Source organism: Lactuca sativa, chromosome 2, assembly GCF_002870075.4.
Source record: "Lactuca sativa cultivar Salinas chromosome 2, Lsat_Salinas_v11, whole genome shotgun sequence".
NCBI lineage: Eukaryota > Viridiplantae > Streptophyta > Magnoliopsida > Asterales > Asteraceae > Lactuca > Lactuca sativa.
The window spans coordinates 23,279,621-23,295,823 of NC_056624.2; the positions used below are offsets into that span (position 1 = coordinate 23,279,621).

At 33.1% G+C, this 16,203-nt stretch overlaps 1 protein-coding gene across 1 annotated transcript; it reads right to left on the bottom strand.

The window, feature by feature from the left end:
* Positions 1–5,305: 5,305 nt before the first annotated feature.
* LOC111917589 (putative F-box protein At1g47790) lies at positions 5,306–6,818 on the bottom strand. The gene has a single exon (XM_023913258.3). The coding sequence runs from the start codon at positions 6,676–6,678 to the stop codon at positions 5,500–5,502; it is 1,179 nt and encodes a 392-aa protein (XP_023769026.1). The 5' UTR covers positions 6,679–6,818; the 3' UTR covers positions 5,306–5,499.
* Positions 6,819–16,203: the final 9,385 nt, after the last annotated feature.

The following is a 16,203-nucleotide window of genomic DNA, read 5'->3' on the forward strand; positions in this document are numbered from 1 at the left end:
TTTAGGACCTATTTAAAGGGCCTTATGGCCATCATTTGCACCCAACAGTCCATAGAGAGAAACCCTAGAGTGCCTTAGCGATTTGGGAGAGAGAGGAAGCATTTCTTGACATTTGTGTGTTGTTTAGCAAAGAAGAGGGAGGTTCTAGCCAAGAGGAGACAAAGGAGATTGCTATTCTGTGGATTTGAAGCTTAGCCCTTCAATCTAAAGGAGGATTAGAGCTCGGAGGATCGAGCACGAGGGATTTCCAGGATTCGTGAGATACCGAGATACGCGAGGTGAGTCTTCTCACTATACTTTACCTTGAGTAGGTAATCAGAGCTATGTGTTAGTGTATGTATGTTATGTGTAAGCTATGTGTTGTACTGCATTATTTCTATGTGATTTATGCTGTGCATGATTACAGAGTTGGAACCGGAAGGTTCCTAGAGTTAGAACCTGAGGGTTCACAGAGTTGGGTGCACGGACCCATAGAGTTATAGCCTCAAGTGGCCAATATGTGTTTTATGTGTGGTATTTTGGGGAACTCACTAAGCTTCATGCTTACAGTGTTAGTGTTGTTGTTTCAGGTACTAGCGATGACCGTGGGAAGGCGCTGGCTTGATCTGTACACACGCAGGGGACTTTTGATATATTTATGTGATCTTGGGATTTGTATGATACATATTGGAATTTGAAACTTAATGTTTTTATGAAATTAAATGAGAAATGTTTTTATATTGCGAAAAATTATTTTGAAAATTCACGGTGTTACATAGCTGTTGCTGCAGAGCCTCATTGGTCCTCCTAGTCCTATCCATAGCTTCTTCAAGTTGGCGGATACGGACAGTGTTAAGGTTAGAGTTAGCGTCAATTTCCACAACTTTGTCGATGGCTGCGTGACCTTGTTCGACGTTCCTAGCAATCCTACGAACCATGATGGGCAAGACTCGGTCAGCTGAACCTCCCTCGCTTATGTTGTAAAAACTTCAGTCTCCGATGAAAGGTAAAGGCTGAACCTGTTCATCGCTCCATCGATTCAAGGGTGTTGCCCACATGGGAGTGGGACCTTGAAATGTTGGACAGGGGTTGGGGTTTGGAGCTACTGGGGGTAGATTGTTGACTTTTGGTTTGAAGCCGGAACTATCCGAAAATCCCTCTGCACGGTGATCATCCAAAGGGATTGGGTGATCATCTTCTGGCTCCTCATCGAGCCATCCTCCAATGCCTTGGTTCGGATAGTACGGACAGCCGGGAAGGTGGAAACCATCCATGCTGTCTACGCAAGAATGGGGAAAGAATAGTTAATAGGCGCTCCAATCTAAGATACTAATAAGATGATCGTTATGAGTTAGACCAATACTTGCATAGTGCATACTAATTACATGCGACCAAAACAGAATAGACCTTAGAATAAGTGACCCTAACTCTAAATCCACAACCAAACAAGGAACAGGAAGTAAAGCAAAGGTCACAAATTCTAAGTCTATAGCGCCTTAGTCACATGTAACCGTAGAGTATCCACTTAGAAACTATTGCTCTACTAGTAACGACCTTTTCAGTTCTCACATATGTATACTCCTATAGTATTCTTGTTCTAATGTTCTTGTAGTAGTGTTGGTAAGTGTTTAGACTTGTTGCAACACCACAATCATTCTTAGGCACATGCTAGTCACTCCTAGGAAAATGTAGTTGATCAGGCTATATCCACCCAGATTTGAGTATATATCTCGAAGCCTAATTGTGTTGTTCAACAATCTTAATACTTTTGTTCTATTCTAGTATGATACTGACCCTTTGTATGAATGGATGATATATATACTTAGTTAAATATTTTATTACTTAAAAGTATATATTCTTGGTCAGAGTGTTTTAATCCCGATGTGTTTATAGTTCGTATATCTTTTATGGGTTGATATACTTGATTCACTATAAACAATGCTCTGATACCAATCTATCACACCCCAAAACCAAGAACGAAGGAAACGTTCTGGGGTGGAGGACGTCATATACAGTATCATAACAATTTAACATGAAAATGAGTTTGACAAACATTTAAAGTAGTTTTGTTGGCAAAGCAGTTAAAAATATAGAAAATCCTTTTTTGGTTGCAAGTTATAAACCATGTGTGATTGATACTATAACTTGTTTGATTCAACTTGTATCCCCCCCCCCCCTCATAAAAGCATTTAAAAACACTTAAAAGGTTGATTTAGGGGTACGAACTCACCTGTAGTGAGTAACTCGAATGAAAGATCGCTATAGGATTGTTGGGTGTCAAATGGAGTCTTGGGCGAAAATGAATCCTATTTAACATATAATTACATATATGTGAGTACATTAGTAGTTATAATCACTAATGGTGATAAGGACATGTCTTAAGGACATAAAACACTTAGAATTAAGTGTAATCAACTCATATGGTTGCACATAAGGAGTGTATAGCCCTATATTGGAGTGTAAGGCCACAAAAGCATGGCTTTTGTGTATGTGTGGCCAAGTGTGTGTGTGGCCGCACACTCACTATGGAGTGTGTCAAAATCGTGGTTCCAAGCCTTTGGGACGTTCTAATGAAGATGTTTTGACCATTGCTTAGCCGGATTGGGAGTTTGGGGCCATTTTGGACCCTAAAAAGTGTGTGTGCGGTTGCACATGGCGTGTGCGGCCAGGTGTGTGCGGCCAGGCCCGTGTGCAGCCGTATACACTCCTACAAACTTGGGTGAGTGTATAAGCCCATTTTAGGGCCAAAAAGATGTGTGTACGGTCATACATGATGTATGTGCGGCCATACACACATGAAGGTCGTCTAAAAAGATGATTTCATGGATCAAACTCGAGGCAAAGGCTTGCCAACGTGTTTTAGTAAAGATCTAAGGGTGTTTACTTACTTGTTTTGATGATTGGAGAGGAAAACTTGAAGAACTCTTAAGCGAGAATGTTCCAACTTGAAGGGGTGTGAAAAAGGGTGTAAGGTTGACTTAGGTCCTTTATATAGGCTGGAGTGCCAGGTTAGGGGGTGTGTGGTCGGCTATGTGCGGCTGGCTGGCCGCACACTCGGGTGTGCGGCCGCACACACCTTGGTTGGTGTGTTTGGCCCGGTTTTGTGATGTTTTACACATTCTAACCCTCCCTAAGAATTTTATCTCCATTGTATTAAGCCTATAGCACTTTATATGGACCCAAAACTTATTACAAAATAGCAAAACGAGGCTAACTTTGATTAAAATGAAGAATGTATCGGTTAGGAAATTTCGGGTTGTCACAATCGTCGACCAAGTTTGACTTTAGGTCAAATGTAGTAATTTGACTAGTAGGTTGAGGCTTGGTACCTATTTGATGTATATGTGACCTGTAGAGCCGGTATTTCGAGCAGTGATCAATGAAACTATCTTTTGGATTATGAATTGAGTTTTCCTTATTGTACTCGTGGGTTGAAGACACCAATGTCGACCCACTAGGTTATGTATCATTGTATATAGGATGATGTTATTTTGATTATATGTTAGATTGGTAGATCTATATGATTACCTGTACTTGTTGGTTACATGTTTATTTGTTGCATATGTCGACATAGTGTGAGTGGGTTGAGGCCGTACTGTTTTGTGTTGTAGGGAGATTGTGGGCCAAAAGGGTAATCCAGTCAGGAGACTCTGGGCCAGGGTAATTCAGTCGGGAGATTGTGGACCCAACATGCAATGTGTGCATATGTTTGTTGTGTGAAGTACCTGTTTGATGTATATGTGACTTGTAGAGTCGGTACTTGGAGCAGTGATCAATGCAACTATCTTTTGGATTCTGAATTGAGTTTTCCTTACTATTCTCGTGTGTTGAAGACACCAATGTCGACCCACTAGGTTATGTATCATTATATATCGGATGATGTTATTTTGATTATATGTTAGATTGGTAGATCTATATGATTACATGTACTTGCTGGTTATATGTTTATTTGTTGCATATGTCGACATAGTGTGGGTGGGTTGAGGCGGTACTGTTTTGTGTTGTAGGGAGACTGTGGGCCAAAGGGGTAATCAAGTCAGGAGACTGTGGGTTAGGGTAATCCAATCGGGAGATTGTGGACCCAACATGCAATGTGTGTATATGTTTGTTGTGTGAAGTACTTTAAGGGAAGTCACTAAGCGTTGACTTAAAATTTGTTTTTATGGTTTCAACTACCTCTAAGGATAGGGGCAAGACGAAGGTGTGATCACATCATCCTGGATATTTATTTGACTTGTGATTTTGGATACCTTGATTTGTATTATGGCTTTTGGAAACTATGTTTTGTATGATTTATGGATTTTGATATGGTTTTAAAAACAAAAATTTTATCATATGATTTTTGAAATGTTACATATGGGCTGCGTAGGAGACTCCATTACACCATGCGTAATGACCAAAATTTCCAAAAATTACATTTTTAAATAAGGAAAGAAGTTTACATAAAGTACCGGGTGTTACATGTTCAATCAGTTCACATGTTTGTCAAGTTTCCATAGAGAAGTTATCATTGGCTCTTCATTGAAATACCCGATCTGGATGTGCTTGAAAATTAAAATATTGCCTTTCTTCCATATAATCTTTTGCTTTTCCATTAGAGAGGATTTAATTAGGCATATCTATTCTAGTTTTCAAATCTGATTTTCTAAAGACATTTTAAATGATGGTTTTAATACAAATCAAATGTTCTGAAACTGAAAATAAATCAAATTTATCAAATTGTATATGCATTATCTTGTATTTATAATTGTTATTTATTTATTTTTTTCAAAACGTTTCCATATATTTTTAAGTATATAAAGGATGTTGAAATTCTCAAGAAAAGAGAGTCGGAAAGTTTGATTCCACTACATTAATCAATTCATACCCATTCTCGAAAACCATGAGAACAAACAACTGAATCTTGATTCCAATGGAATAACGAATCAGATTCGTGTATCGAATATATGAAATCAATGAAGGAAATCATGAACAGAATCAAATTCAATGAAGAAGGTAAAGAAAAATTCATGGGAAGAAGATGAGGCTGATATTTTTGCTTGAACATCAAGAGTTGATTGGCAAGATGAAAGTGTACTTAAAGAATGCAAGAATAGGAGGGTCTATCCACAATTCTAGACAACTATGAAACTCCAAAAGTATAGGAAGATTTAAAACCTTTAAAAATCAATAACAAATTGGAACATAGAGATTTAATGTAATTGACATAAACAAACCTATTTCATGGCTGATTTTGCTTTTATATGATCACATTGACAACTACAAGCAAAATTACTCCACCATTATTAACATGCAAGCATCACAATTAATAGTAGAAACAAGAAACTTCAAGTCACAAACCTTTACCCATTAAGCCAAACTGTTAAGCTTACTAAACATATTAATCGACTACCAACAAAATATTTCTGCATAACGTTCACAAAAATGTGTTAACTTCTAAAATATAACGCACTTAACTTTTTCTCAACTTCATCTAATCTAAAGATATCTTCCTCAATTATCCACTCCAAAAGTCATTTGTTATATGCTACACGTTGCAATGTGGCCATCATCTTCAACCTCGATACTACCCATCAAAACTAGTGTTTCTATGTACGAATGGACAGAGAATGTTTCAGGTTTTCCATAGATTTCATGATAATTGAAGCGTTCAAAGTTGGGCTCATACACCACAAGTTGACTCTGTTCATAAAAATCATGAGCAATTTCCACTTCCATTATAGGTTGACCACTCTTCCTAAATCCAAGTGTTGTTATTGACTTTGACCAATATGGTGGAGCCTCAACATTAAATCTCTTTGTAAATGATTTTTCAACACCATTCTCCATCATCCAAACACCACAAGCACGTTTCACAAAGCTATCATATTCAAGCATGACAAGAGAATCCCTTACCTTAGAAATACACAACTGAGTAGGAGAGAGGCGCCTTAAACTATCTGGGAGTTCTACAACTCCAAAACTCTCATTAGTTATATCAAATGACATTATCACATTATGATTTGGTAACCCGTTATCCATAGTCAACGGGTCAAAAGCACACCAATATATAAACCTATCAACAACCACCTGAGGCCAGAAGACACGAAATGGTTTACTTGGAACATTGCTAGATAGATTTCTCCATTTGCCTGAGCTAACAGTGTAAACTTTAGCTTCACAATGGTAGCTTGTTTTGTGAAATTGTGTGATCTCAACGATTGTAGGGTCACTAGTCACAGGGGAAACCCCAAAACCAAGATCAGTTTCAGGGTCCTGATTACACTTGTTAGGCATAGGAACAGTAATTGACTTTCTAATCGAAGGATTCCAAAGAACAATCGTCTCAGTTTCCATGTTGGGACAAAAATTCTCTCCCAGTTCATTATAACCGTGAAAGCACAACAACCCGAGAGAGCTACCGACTATATTTGACTGTTTAAGTTGTGTAACGGAGTGAGGAAGGGTATGAACAAACCTCTGTTCTGGGAATGTGTCATCATCTACGAAAGAAACATGGTTTCCAACAGTGTCAAATTCCTGATCTTCGTACCTTAGAAGCAGATGCTGCGACTGAGTAACGCTGTGAGCAGCGATAAACTTAGAGCTGTCGATCAAAGATTTCCATGCTTTCGAGACGGATCTGAACTGAAGCAATGATACGACAGGAAGCCTTTTGATGATCTGTTCTTGGACATGGAAAGGAATTTCGTCTGACATTTTGATTTTGGATACTGCCGCGTATGGAATTCTAGGGTTTTCTTATGGGAGAGCGAAATGGGAGATTTGGGGGGATTTTGTAATCATCCATATGAAATTTGAGATCAGATCATAAAACCGTTTCTAATATCGGATAATATTCGGAATTGACTAATCCAAATCTAACCATATAAATGTTTTTTTTTTTACAAAAATAATTAATTTTATATGCTTTTGAAAAAATGACTACTTAACAATGTATTTTGGAGTGACGGTCCGGGATCGTGGATGAGTATTTTGGAGAAATTTTTTTGTTTTTAAAAAAATAAATTAATAGTTGGTCGTTGTTTTGTGTTAATGGTTTTTGAAAAATAAACAGTAAATTTGCAAAGTATAACAATGCTTGAACCCTTATATCAATGGGAAAAAGTAACAATTATATAAAACTTAAATTTATTTTAAATAATACTACAATGTTCAAACAGACACTTATATTTTCTTGTTACCTTATACAATTTGCTTGCGAAATGACATGACTCAGGTTTAGATTGAACTCTCTATCCTTAAATAGTAGTTTCCAGCAAGCAACATTTTTAGGAACTAACATAAAAACACTCAACAATCATCTTTACCACCTGACTATTGTGGTACATCTATGCTATATTCATCTTCTGAAAATAGTCGTCATTTCATTGACTATCGTGTTGGAGTTTATTTAGAATTACGTTTTGTAGCCTATTGTTATCTTTTGCTTATCTTTTTTTCGTAAGTTATCTTTATTCAAGTTTTCTAGTTTATCTAGTTTTCCAATTATATAAATATATATAGGTCTTTGTAATCTCTCGTTTATTGAATAATAACAAGAAATATCCAGTATCAATTTTATTATGGTATCAGAGTAGAGATCTTTGACAATCTGGAGATTCGCATAATATGATGGGAAGAGAAACCCATTTGTCGTCATCATTGACTGACAAACCCATCGACATATTATCTCCATACTTTCTTTCATCAACCGGTCATCCAGGCTTAAACATCGTTGGTGATAACCTATCAAGCGACGAGAACTACAACTATTAGGTGAATGAGATGACAAATGCTCTTCACGCTAAAAACAAGTTCGTGTTCGTCGATGGTTCATTTCTCAAACCAGGAGATGGATCCAAAAATTTCATGAATTGGAAGAGGTGTAATGTTATGGTTCGAGGGTAGGTTGTTAGTTCCATGGAAAAAAGAAATCAAGAACAGTGTGAAATTCGTTGTTACTACTCAAGAGACATGGGAAGATTTGAAAAAAAGATTTGGGAAGGAGAATGCTCCAAGAGCATATGAACTTAGAAGATCCACCACTGTGATTCAACAAGGAAACATGAAGGTGTCCGCTTATTACATAAAACTCAGAGGAATATGGGATGCGATACGATATATCAATCCAACACCAACTTGTTCGTGTCAAGGATGTTCTTTCAATATCACAAAAGAGATTGATGTAATGTGTGAAAAGGAAAGGTTGTACTATTTCTTGATGGGGTTGAGCGAGGAATATAGTGTGCTAAGAACTCAAATACTAAGCACGATCCTCTACCCACCTTAGGAGTTGTATTCCGCTTCATCAGTCAAGGTAAACAAAAAAAGCAAATTGGAAACTCATATGTAATTACATATGACTCTGCTGTGTTTCAAACATCAAAGAACTACTCCAAGAATTAGAATAAAGGAAAGACAAATCAAACAGCCAATAAGAAAAGGAATGATGATGGTTGGTGTACTTACTGTCAAAAACCGGGACACAACATGAAATGATGCTTATAGCTGATTGGATATCCAAAATGGTGGACACCAAGAACACCAATCACAAAGACTTCCGCTGGAAAACCAAAAGTGCAGCCACGTGCAACAACCACTATTGCTGAAGATCCACAAATTCAAGGCCTTAGTCTTACAAAAGGTGAATATGAGAAGCTGATAAAGATGATCCGTGACACTAAAAAAACAATACAACTCCCACTATAAACATGACAGATAAAACTAAAACTCATGATGAATGGATTATAAATTCCGGTGCTAATGAACATGTTACTCACGAAAAGGCATTTTTCGAAACAATGAAAGAATATCTAAACAGCACATCTGTTACAATACCCAATGGGGATACGGTCAACATCAAAGGAGTTGGTAACATATATATACCAAATGGTTTTGGTTTGAATGGTGTGTTAAATATGCTCGGATTCAAGTGCAATTTATTATATGTTAGTAAACTGGAAAATGACTTACAATCTTCACTAACTTTTTTTTCCTAAAACTTGTTTCATACACGACTTACATACAAGGAATCTTATTGGGATGGGTAAGGAAAGAGATGGGTTGTACTATCTTCAACCATTCAAAAGACAAGGGATGGCGATGATGGTATGGACAAAGCACGAAATTTGGCACAAAAGGTTAGGTCATGCGTCAGAGGGAGTTCTCAAGAAAATACAATAATTAGGAAACTTAGGTACACAAAAAAAAATTATCTGATTTATGTATTAGGGAAAAAGAAAAGTAGATTACATTTTCCTACTAGTTTTTCAACAACAAGCAATAGTTTTGAGTTACAAGCATGCTTCACTTGATGATTCTCATTATTTCCTTTCTATCATTGATGATTATAGTCGTGGAGTATGGGTATATATTATGAAATACAAATAAGAAGCTTCACAACATTTGATAACATTTTATAAAATGGTTGAAACTCAATTTGAAAAACAAGTCAAGCGTATAAGAACAAATAATGGGTTTGAGTTTCAATCTCGACACATGATTGAGTTTTATAAAAAAAAAAAAAGGGAATTCTACTTGAAACTTCATGTGCTTATACACCACAAAAAATAGTATGGTGGAAAGAAAACACACATATTTGTTAGAAATGGCTAGAGCTTTGCGGTTCCAAGCATCACTACCCATTGAATTTTGGGGAGAATGTCTGATGATAACAACATACATTATAAATAAATTGCCAACTCTAGTTTTTGAAAACAAGACTCAACATGAGATTCTACTTAAAAAGATACCATCTTATGAACATTTTAATTTTTTTTGGATGTCTTGTATATGCTCACGATAGCATGAAAGCGGGTGACAAGTTTGATGAACAAGGACAACCATGTGTTTTTATTGGTTATCCAATAGGGCAAAAGGGTTACATGTTATATGATCTTAAAAACCAAAAGGTTTATACCACCTAAGATGTGACTTTTGTGGAAACAAAATTCCCATTTGGAGAAGATTATGAATCTCACAAAACAATCAATAATGAGTATTTGATTGATGCTTTTGAAGAAATACCAAATTTTGATGACGAATACCAACAGAGAGATATTATTGAAAGCAACTCAAATAAAGAGACGAATGAAAATTGGGATCACATCACATAAGTTGATGATGAGGCACAACGATCAGGCAACAATGATTCAAAAACCACGATAAATGGTGAGGGACCTGATAATAATACTCCAAGACCACAATGTGACTAATGATAGGTCTGCTAATCAAGGCTAATCTCTTCGGCATTGTACCTGGAATAGATTTCAGCCCAAACATTCGAAAGAATATGTCACTGACTTGCCACCATCTCTTCAAGGTTCCTTACCCGCTCCCGAATTAAGCTCTCGTACAGTATATCCTCTCTCTCAATCTATTTCATATAAATTTTTTTTCTAATAATCATCAAGCTTTCTTGGAAGCCATCACTTCGCTTAATGAGCCTAAAATTTTTGCAGAGTCTAGTAAATATCAAAATGGCAGGAAGCTATGATGAAATAAATAAAAGCCTTGGAAGAGAACAAGACGTGGACCATTACCACACTGCCCTCGAGAAAGAAAGCTATAGAGTCTAAATGGGCTTATAAAATAAAATATAAACCAAATGGAGAAGTAGAGCAATATAAAGTGCATCTAGTTGCAAAAGGATATATGTAAATAGAAAGTGTTGATTTTCATGAAACGTTTGCTCCAGTTGCAAAGTTGGTAACAATAAGGTGTGCTTTGGCTGTTGTCGAGAAGAAAGGATGGTAAGTGCACAAAATTGATGTAAATAATGCATTTTTGCATGGTGATCTTGAAGAAGAAGTGTACATGAAGATACATCAAGGATTCAAGAACATAGAAGAAATTCGTGTATACAAATTAGAGAAGTCCATCTATGGACTAAAGTAAGCCTCCAGAAATTAATATAAAATATTTACTAATGCTCTTACTGGTCATGGTTTCTTACAGTCCAATGTAGGATAATTATGTGACCACATCATATATATGTAATGTTATCATTAATTCCAATTATTATGGTAAGAATATAAATTGTTGATGGACCGATTTATAGAATATTTACTTACCTTGTAGGGTTGAGTTCCCGGTTTGACTTAATATCCTCAAGATCCCTTTCATCACTCACATTAGGGTTTATATTCATCTATAAATACATGTGATGAGGAAAAAATCAATACACATGAAATACACATATAATTTCGTTTAGGGTTCGTTGAGGGATTTTAGAGAGAGCTCTTATGATCAACTGAAAAACTCAATCCTAGTTCTTCAAATCCGAAGATCATAGTGAAATTAGGTATGTAATAGTTCTTTAATGTTTAAATTTTCTTTTAATCAGATTTGAGAGTAAAGTTCTAAAGTTTTTGCTTCTGCATTTATGTTTTGGTTATCAAAAAAACCAAAAATTGGTATTAGAGCTTACTCGAATTTGTTAAAAGAATTTTTTTAGTTGGTTTAAAATATCATAATTAAAATACCTGTTTCTTGAGCTTCTTCTGTCGTCATCGTTATTATATACATGAACTTTCTTTCCAAAACATTCTGCTTGTGTGTATGTATGTGGTCTAGAAGTTTTCTTTTGAAGACCCTAATTTATGATTTTTTAAGGGTACAACCACTTTGCAGTTTTCTTGTATTGTTACACGCATTTGTTGTCTTTTCAAGAATGTTAAACCAATATAATGGAATATCCGATGGATTTAAGTTATTTAAGAGCCTTTTTTTTTCTTAATAATACAAATTTACCATTGTGGCCATAAAGGAATAAACCTAAATCCTAAAGATAAAGATACAATTGTTTTTTTTTTTAACTTAAGGAATATTAGATCATTTAGATAATTGGATTACATTTACATAAATCAAGATATTTATTGTTATATATATATATATATATATATATATATATATATATATATATATATATATATATATATATATAATTTATTATGCATATGTTAATGGGTTCATGGATCTGATTCAAATCATCTTTATGGTGATTTGTTATTTTAGTTATTTACATTCTAAAGGTTAATTCTTTTGATAAAGAATGCATATGCTTTGACTTTGAATTGTTAATGTTTTACTTGGTTTGCTAAAGGTTTAATTGTTTTATTCTATAAACAATTAAAGGTGTACATGCATTTTAGTTCGCAATAAATCAGGTAATCATGTCTTCTACATCTACAATCATCATATCATATCATATCATCATATCATACCATACTATATTATAAAGGAAGCATTTTTCCTTACACCACATTCACTTGAAACTCCCATGCATTTTCCTTTCACCATATTCATTTGAAACTCCCATGACTTTTCAATTTCTTTCTAATAATAATAATTATAAGTTGGTAAATAAGGTTAAATAAATATCAAAACTAAAGTGTAATCATATATAAACTAAATTTCAATATTAAAATAATATCTTTACTTCTACTTATAAAGTTATGTTTTTTTAACTTTTAACATATTATACTTAATTTATTAGTTTTAATATATTGTTAGATGTAAACCGTTATCATTTTAAAGATACAATTTTGGAACAATTTATTTAAAATACTTAAATTATTAATTTAAGTATAACATTACATGGTCAACTTAAATATAAATTTTAATTTAATTTATACAACCCAAAAAATATTTTGTAAATACTTTAAAGTGATAAATTATAGTATGTCTTTCTAATAATGATTATAATTTGGTTAATAAGGTTAAATAAATATCAAACCTAAAGTGTAATTATAAATAAACTAAATTTCAATTTTAAAATAATATATTTACTTCTACTTTTAAAGTTACATCTTTAACTATTAACATTTTATACTTAATTTATTAGATTTAAAATGTTGTTTTATGTAAACCATTTTCAGTTTAAAGCTACAACTATTGAATAGTTAGGAAAAAAATACTTAAATTGTGAATTTAAATATAACATTACAGTGAAATTTAAAAATAAATTTCAATTCCACTTAGAAAACCAAAGAATATTTTGTAAATAGTTAAAAGTGATAAATTATAGTCATAAATGCAAAAACTAAATTGTAATCTCAATTTAACTAAATTATTTCCTAAAAATATTTTTATAATCGTTAAAACTTTTCAAATAAGTAGTTTAAAATAACTTACAATAACAATAGTTAAAAATAACTATATATAAATGATTATATTGTTACATTTAAAATAAAAAAATCAATATTTGATGTTTTAAATAATTATAATGATAGAAATTAAAAAATTAAGCAAATAAATTAAAAAAAAAAATAATTAACAATAACAACAACTATAAATAACTTTAAACCGTATATTATATTTAATTTTATTCATGTGTAACACGCGGATAGAATTCATTCAAAAGATTGAAATTATGTAGTTATAATAGATGTATATATTATCATATAATTCAAAATAATCAATATATTATATCAATTTAATATACGAATTATTATATCAAATTTAACAACAATGTTATTGTTATATTTAAAAAAAACAAATATTTGTAAAGATTTCAACTATATAGGTGTTTCTGCGCAACGCGCGAGCATTCGCCTAGTTATGAATATATGAAGCTTATGTAACGGATGAAAGTAACATGACAATATCTTTTGTTACATTAATTAGATTATATATTGTCGTTAAATTTTTTGGTTACCAATAAATTAAATTATGGCATATTATTTATTTTAAGCGTAAATTAATTAACATAATATATTGCCAAAGTGATCTCTTTTGTGAAAATTAATTTACAAAGAACTTAAACTTTTTGGTTTGTGTTTATTAATGCGGATATTAATCGACCCATATGTAGGTTAATATTGTGTCGGATAAACACATGTTTGATGATAAATATGTGATAATTTTTTAGGTTACATGTCATTAATAAGTCAATCCAAAGAAGGGTTTATTAATTGACATGATATATTGTGAATTCTTATTATCAAAATTTATAGTTTATATGTTTATTAATGCGGGTATTAGCCGACCCAAAGTTAGACTGATATTTGGCCAAATAAACATATATGTGATGATAAACATGTGACGATTATTTGGGTTCATGTGATTAATAAGTCAATCCAAAGAGGGGCTTGTTAATTGACATGATTTATTTTCAAAGTTTATCTCTAAAACAAGGTTATCTCTTGCAAGTTAGTATTACTGTCAAAAGACTTGATGTTAATGTTGTGTCGATACCTTGTAAAGATGTCATAAATTAAATTTATTGATTACGGTTTATGGATTAATGAGCATAAAGGTAGATTTACTTATGTTCTCAAAACAACAAATTTGAATTATGGTATTATAGTTGTCAACATTGATCACATTTATGATTCATGTACTCAATGAGATTAACTTTAAGGAATGGAATGAGGGAATTATGTTAATTCTCAATTGCATGGATATTGACCTTGCATTTTGTATAGAACAATATTCTTTGAGGATGTTGATTTTGGGGGAGAAAGAAGGTTAAACATTGTCATTAAGAAGGAATCAACCTTGATTCCTATTATTGCTGAATCAGTGATCGACAATGTTATTCAATCTCCTATTTTGAATACATAAACTCAACAACCTCAACTTTGGATATCCTATGTGTGGTACCACATTTTTCATCAATTTATTATCTCTTTTGGTTTTGAGGTAAATACAGTAGATGATTTTGTGTATCACAAATTAAATGTGAGTAAATTTATCTTTTTGGTTTTGGGTAGATATCTACGCAACTCAAGTTTGGATCATATGAAAACATCCAAATGGATTTTGATATATCTATATATAAAAAAGGCTATATGCTCAACTATAGGAAATCAGATGTTTTGGAGATTGTTTTTAAGAATCTGATTTTATTAGACGCCAAAATGGTTACTAATCCAATATCGGGTTACTTTTACATTTTAGCATGAGCCATTTTATGGAATAGACTTCGGTAGCTTCTTCCATAATGATAGAATAATTTGTAGCATGGAATATGGTTGCGGAAATTTGTCACGAGACTACACATTATTGGTATTGAAAGACCACTAAAGTTGTGATAATCAGCCAACAATGTTATTTTCCAACAACAGAAGTTCTATTAAGTCAAATCATATTGACATAAAGTTTTCTTTTGTTCACACAATAGTGGAAAATGGAAATATATATAGCATATATGAACAAACTCCATGAAAGCGGATCCGATCATAAAGGGATTACCTCCCTAGGTCTTTTATGAGCATACTGCACACATTGGTATGATATTTGGTTTTAGTGGGAGTTTTATGGTGTCTTATGCGTTGTTTAACAACAATTATGATTTTCTGTACAAAATTAAGATTTCGGTTAACTCTATTATTAGTTGCACTTGTTTGAACTTAGATCTTACTTTAAGTTAAGAAAAACGGAGCACATTGGAAATCTATTTAGATTTTAAAACCACACATTGTATTTAATCTACATCGTTAGTTATATATGTATATGTGACCATGATAGGTTTAGTAATGTAAATTGTAACGAAGACCGCTTTAATCCTATACTATTATGATTAGTGGACGAGATTGTTTAAGGGTACCAACATTATGATAACATTCATTAAAGTGCTTATACAGTTATATATACATTTATATATTCGTTGTCCAGTGGGAGATTGTTAGATAATTATGGGACCACATCATATATATGTAATGTTTTCATTAATTCCAATTATTATGGTAAGAATATAAATTGTCGATAGACTGGTTTATAGAATATTTACTTACTTTGTGGGGTGGGTTGAGTTCCCGGTTTGACTCAAGATCATCAAGATCCCTTCCATCTCTCACGTTAAGGTGTATATCCATCTATAAATACATGTGATGAGGAGCAAATCAATACACATTAAATACACATATAAATTTGTTTAGGGTTTGCTGAGGGATTTTAGAGAGAGTTGTTGTGATCAATTGGAAAACTCAATCCTAGTTCTTCAGATCCAAAGATGATAGTGAAATCAGGTATGTAATAGTTCTTTAATGTTTAAGTTTTCTTTTAATCAGATTCAAGATTAAATTTCTAAAGTTTTTGCTTCCACGTTTATGTTTTGGTTATCAAATAACCAACATCCAAGGCTAACCATTCGATGTTTTTTTACAAAGAAAAGGATAGACACATAATTGCTTTGATATATGTTGATGATGTCTTGTTAATGAGAGATAATGTTGACAATATCAAAGAAGTCAAGAACCACTTGCGATAACCGAAACCGACGGTTCCTAGAAAGTTAGA

Bases quoted from the DNA above. Each gene is read 5' to 3' on its own strand.
- LOC111917589 (XM_023913258.3), bottom strand. From the start codon at position 6,678: ATGTCAGACGAAATTCCTTTCCATGTCCAAGAACAGATCATCAAAAGG.